The sequence below is a fragment of the Peromyscus leucopus genome, chromosome 20, assembly GCF_004664715.2.
Source record: "Peromyscus leucopus breed LL Stock chromosome 20, UCI_PerLeu_2.1, whole genome shotgun sequence".
Lineage (NCBI taxonomy): Eukaryota > Metazoa > Chordata > Mammalia > Rodentia > Cricetidae > Peromyscus > Peromyscus leucopus.
This window is the reverse complement of record NC_051080.1, coordinates 5937257-5941112: the sequence shown is the minus strand read 5'-3', so window position 1 is coordinate 5941112 and position 3856 is coordinate 5937257. Positions and strand designations below refer to the sequence as shown.

Below are 3856 nucleotides of genomic sequence, written 5' to 3'. Positions count from 1 at the left end.
TCCCGCCGGCCGCTGGAGGACAAGGACGGGATCCAGCTCTCGCGCCATCCTCCAAGGAAGGAATGCGGGGAACTGGTGAAAAGCCCTCCTAGGCAGACGGTCTCTCTCGGGCTTGGGGGTGGGGGGCGTGCAGCAAACTGCTCTCTCATGCTGTCCTATTAAACATTGCAGCCACACGGTCTTTGCAGCTTCTCTGAGGCCACTGCAGCGTCCCCGCCCCGCCCGTCAGCCCATAGAACACAGCTCCACTGCAGCTTCGGAGCCCTGTTCTCTTTCTTCTCCACTTCCTCGTTGCCATGGAGACACACGTCATTTACGTGCCGTGCGTCGCCTTGGAAACGGGGGAGCATCCGCGGCGCGGCCGGGAGACCCGCCCCTGCCGCTCCAGCCGCACTCGCGGGCTCTGCTGGTGGATGGCCGTGGGGGGAGTCCCGAGAACGACGCGCTGCAGGTCCTCGACCCCGACCCGTCTGCGAGCGCCTCTGTGACCCGGAGAGCCTGTGGGCACTCTGCCCATGGTTGCCGGGAGGGCGGCGGGGACATAGGCACCCCCCCGAGAGGCGAGCTGGCAGGGCACTTTTTCCCCTGGGCAAGCCCGAAGACGCTGGCCCCAGGACCCTAGACGGGACTTCGTTCCGTCGACTCTTCTCGGCCTTCCGTGATCCTGCCGGCGCCCTCTGCCTGGGGGCTGCTCTCTTCACGTCGGCTTCCCTCCCATCTAGGGAACCTAGGTGTCCCTGGGCTCCACCCCGTCCCTCCCGGGACCTCTCCCCCTCCACACCCTTCCCCCCACCCTGGAGGCCCGGCTGGACGCGACCCAGAGCTGCCACCGCCCGCTTCTGCCACTCAATGGAGGACAGTCTGCTGGAGATCATGACCAAGGACGGCGGCGATATGCCGGCGCCTCTGGAGGTGTCCACGGTGCCCGCCGTGGGGGACGTGATCTCCGGGGAGTATAACGGCGGCATGAAGGAACTGATGGAGCACCTGAAGGCCCAGCTGCAGGCCCTGTTTGAGGACGTGAGGGCCATGCGAGGGGCGCTGGACGAGCAGGCCTCGCACATCCAGGTTCTATCGGACGACGTGTGCGCCAACCAGCGGGCCATAGTCTCCATGTGCCAGATTATGACCACCGCGCCCCGCCAGGGAGGCTTGGGCGTGGCTGGCGGCAAGGGGAGCTTCCCGAGTGTTCCCCATGAGCCGGAGACACCTTCGCCTGGGACTGGGGACAGCGGCTTGCTGGGTCCTGATCCCGGGGAGGAGGATGAGGATGAAGAGGAGGAGAAAGGGATACCCAGCCCCGCCACACCCACCAGTCACTGTGAGCGCTCCGAGAGCCCCTGTGCTGGTCTCCTTGGGGAGGATGGGCCACTTGTGGAGCCCCTCGACCTGCCTGACATTACCCTGCTGCAGCTGGAGGGTGAGGTCTCTCTGTGAGGGGGATCCCACGGGGCCACCAACTACCTGGGCTTTGGGTTTCCAAGTGCTTAATGCGAGGGAACTGAACAGTGTGCTTCACTCCAAACGCGGTTCTTATAGGTCAGGGAGAGAGAGACTCTCACAGAAGGATTTGTAGGGTGAAGGACTTCGGAAGCATCGCGAATTCCACCCAACCACGCATCATAGCAAAACTGCAGAAAGGTGAGGTTCCCGGAGAGGAAGTGCCCATCTCTGGGACTCCCATCCGTCCCCTTACCTTGCCCTCTCCCCTCTTCCCAGGAAACAGGAGGACCATTGAATTATGTAAATAAACTTCTGCTTTTTCTACTCTGAAAAAGGACTCATCTAGGACTTTGGCAAATAATCTCTATTTACCTAGAAATTAAGGAATTGGGGGTATATTCTGTTCTGGCAACAGGAAATTTACCCTTTTGCTGAAATCCAAGATACACAGTGCTCTGCAGAAGCCTCTCCCCTCACAGATCTCTGCGGCTGTTGATTGGTAAAGGAAGCTTGAGGAGGGAACTGCAGCCCTAGGAATCCGGGTGCATGGGGTTCCCAGGGCCCCTGGGCTGGGAGGAGCTATGAATGTGCATGAAGACACAAGAGCTCAGCCTCCGGGATTTTGCATGCAGAGCCAAGCTGCCCGTCACTGACTTCATCTGGGATTGCTTTCCACTCACCTGGACCTAGAGAACAAAGTGCCCTGTTCACAGGCAGAGACTTGGGGCTGGTCAGCAACAGACCCGATGTAGGGGACGCTTGAGAAACTCCTGCTGGGGGGGGAGGGCGAGGGGCTGCAGCCCAAACCTGTCTCTTCCGGCTATACCCGCTTACACTTCAGTTCCTTTTTCTGTCGGTATGTCACGACCCTCTCTCTCTCTGCTTTTGGTGTTGCCTCCATAATGTCTTGTGTTTTGTGCGTCCACTTGTGTAGTAGTGTGTGAGCCCTCAGGGGCAGGGCTTGTGGCTCTAGTATTAGGTTCAGGAGGCTGCAGACCCTTCTGTGAGCCCCAGGTTACCATGGCACTCCCCCCCTCTTTCCCCCTTTTACCCCACTCCTCTGCCAGGGCATGGAGCATGTGGCTGTCCTGAGGTTCCTTCACTGATGCGCCTCCCTCCCCTCCTCCCTTCCGAAGTGGTGACTTTGTGTGCCCTTCCCCCTCCTTTTCAATGCTTTCCTTGGTGTCAACCTTAATAAAAAGACGTCATCTCCCCTCTTGCTGACTGGTACTAAGGGGGCTTGAGGGTGGGGCTTCTGGGTCTGCTGCGTGTGGCTCAGGGCTTAGTCGGAAACTTGGGGACCATGCCTTCCCTCCTCACTCCTGGCCTCCAGTCCCCAAGAGTTAACTGACCTTGTTCTGGTTGGGACAAGCATTGCCGGATCCGTCTGCTTTCTCTTCTGCCCCAGACCTTAATCCAAACTGGACTGGGAAGTGTGCAGATCTGCACCGAAATACCCAGCTTACACGGGTTTTTGGTAGCCAGTATCCCACACCTGTCCAAGACTTCTTTTCAGTGAAGCGTTCCCGCGTCCCCCCTCCCCCCCCCTCCGCCACGGGGTGACTTCTGAACGAGAGCCCTGCCACAGCAGGCATGACACCTGTTCTGGGGATGGAGTGGCAGTCGCTGTTCTGGAGGGGTTGCCCAGGGTTTCTGGAGCAGAGTGACACATCACTAAGGAAACCACAATAACTGCCTCAGGCCTCTAGTGGAAGATGCGGGCAAGGTGTTCCCCCAAGAGTCAACACTGACATCATCTCTAGGCAGCTCCCTTGGGTGATGATGTCCTGAGGCTGCCCCAGAACAAAGGTTTGAGAGCAGACGAGGCTGTGTGTGTGTGTGTGTGTGTGTGTGTGTGTGTGTTTCTCTGTGTGTGTGGCATGTAAAATTGCTTCTATTACAGAGAGGTCCACAAAGGGCTAAAGGCACAGATATGGGTTTGAATCTTTAAATTCCAACACTGAATTGACTCTGAGACTTGGTTTTCAGAATGCATATGATAGAAATAAAAACTTGTTGGCAAGAAAAATACATGATACCTAGAGAGGTCTTGTGTAAATGTTAGTGTCTTTATAGTTCTCCTGGGGTTGTAGGAAGGTGACTGACTCCTCCAGGAAAGCAAAACCACACAGGGAAGGTCCTAAAGATTCTTAAAAAAAAAAAAAAAAAGGACTTATTATTTACATGTATGTGTTTGTGCCTCTGTGTGTGCACATGTGCATATGGTGTCCACAGAGGCCAGAAGAGAGTGTCAGATTCCCAAGAACTGGCGTTCAGGCAGGTGTAAGCCACTTGACATGCGTGCTGAAGAACACCCAAGTCCTCCGGAAGAGCAGCAAGTGACATTTCTCCAGCCCCTTTTTGCAGATCTAATTTGTACTGCCCCCTTTTCCTTTCCTTCTTGCTCTCTTTC

The 3856-nt window shown here is 56.8% G+C and overlaps 1 protein-coding gene across 5 annotated transcripts; it reads left to right on the top strand.

The window, feature by feature from the left end:
- The first annotated feature begins 327 nt into the window (after window positions 1–327).
- On the top strand, window positions 328–2662 carry Ccdc184 (coiled-coil domain containing 184). 5 transcript variants are annotated; one of them, XM_037197396.1, is made up of 3 exons: window positions 328–1420; window positions 1540–1641; window positions 1923–2658. In XM_037197396.1, the coding sequence occupies exons 1-3, from the start codon at window positions 850–852 to the stop codon at window positions 1937–1939; spliced, it is 690 nt and encodes a 229-aa protein (XP_037053291.1). In that variant the 5' UTR covers window positions 328–849; the 3' UTR covers window positions 1940–2658. The 5 variants fall into 5 exon arrangements, with proteins under 5 accessions (XP_037053291.1, XP_037053290.1, XP_037053289.1 ...); XM_037197395.1 differs by having other exon boundaries at window positions 1859–2658; XM_037197394.1 differs by having other exon boundaries at window positions 331–1420; window positions 1540–2658.
- Window positions 2663–3856: the final 1194 nt, after the last annotated feature.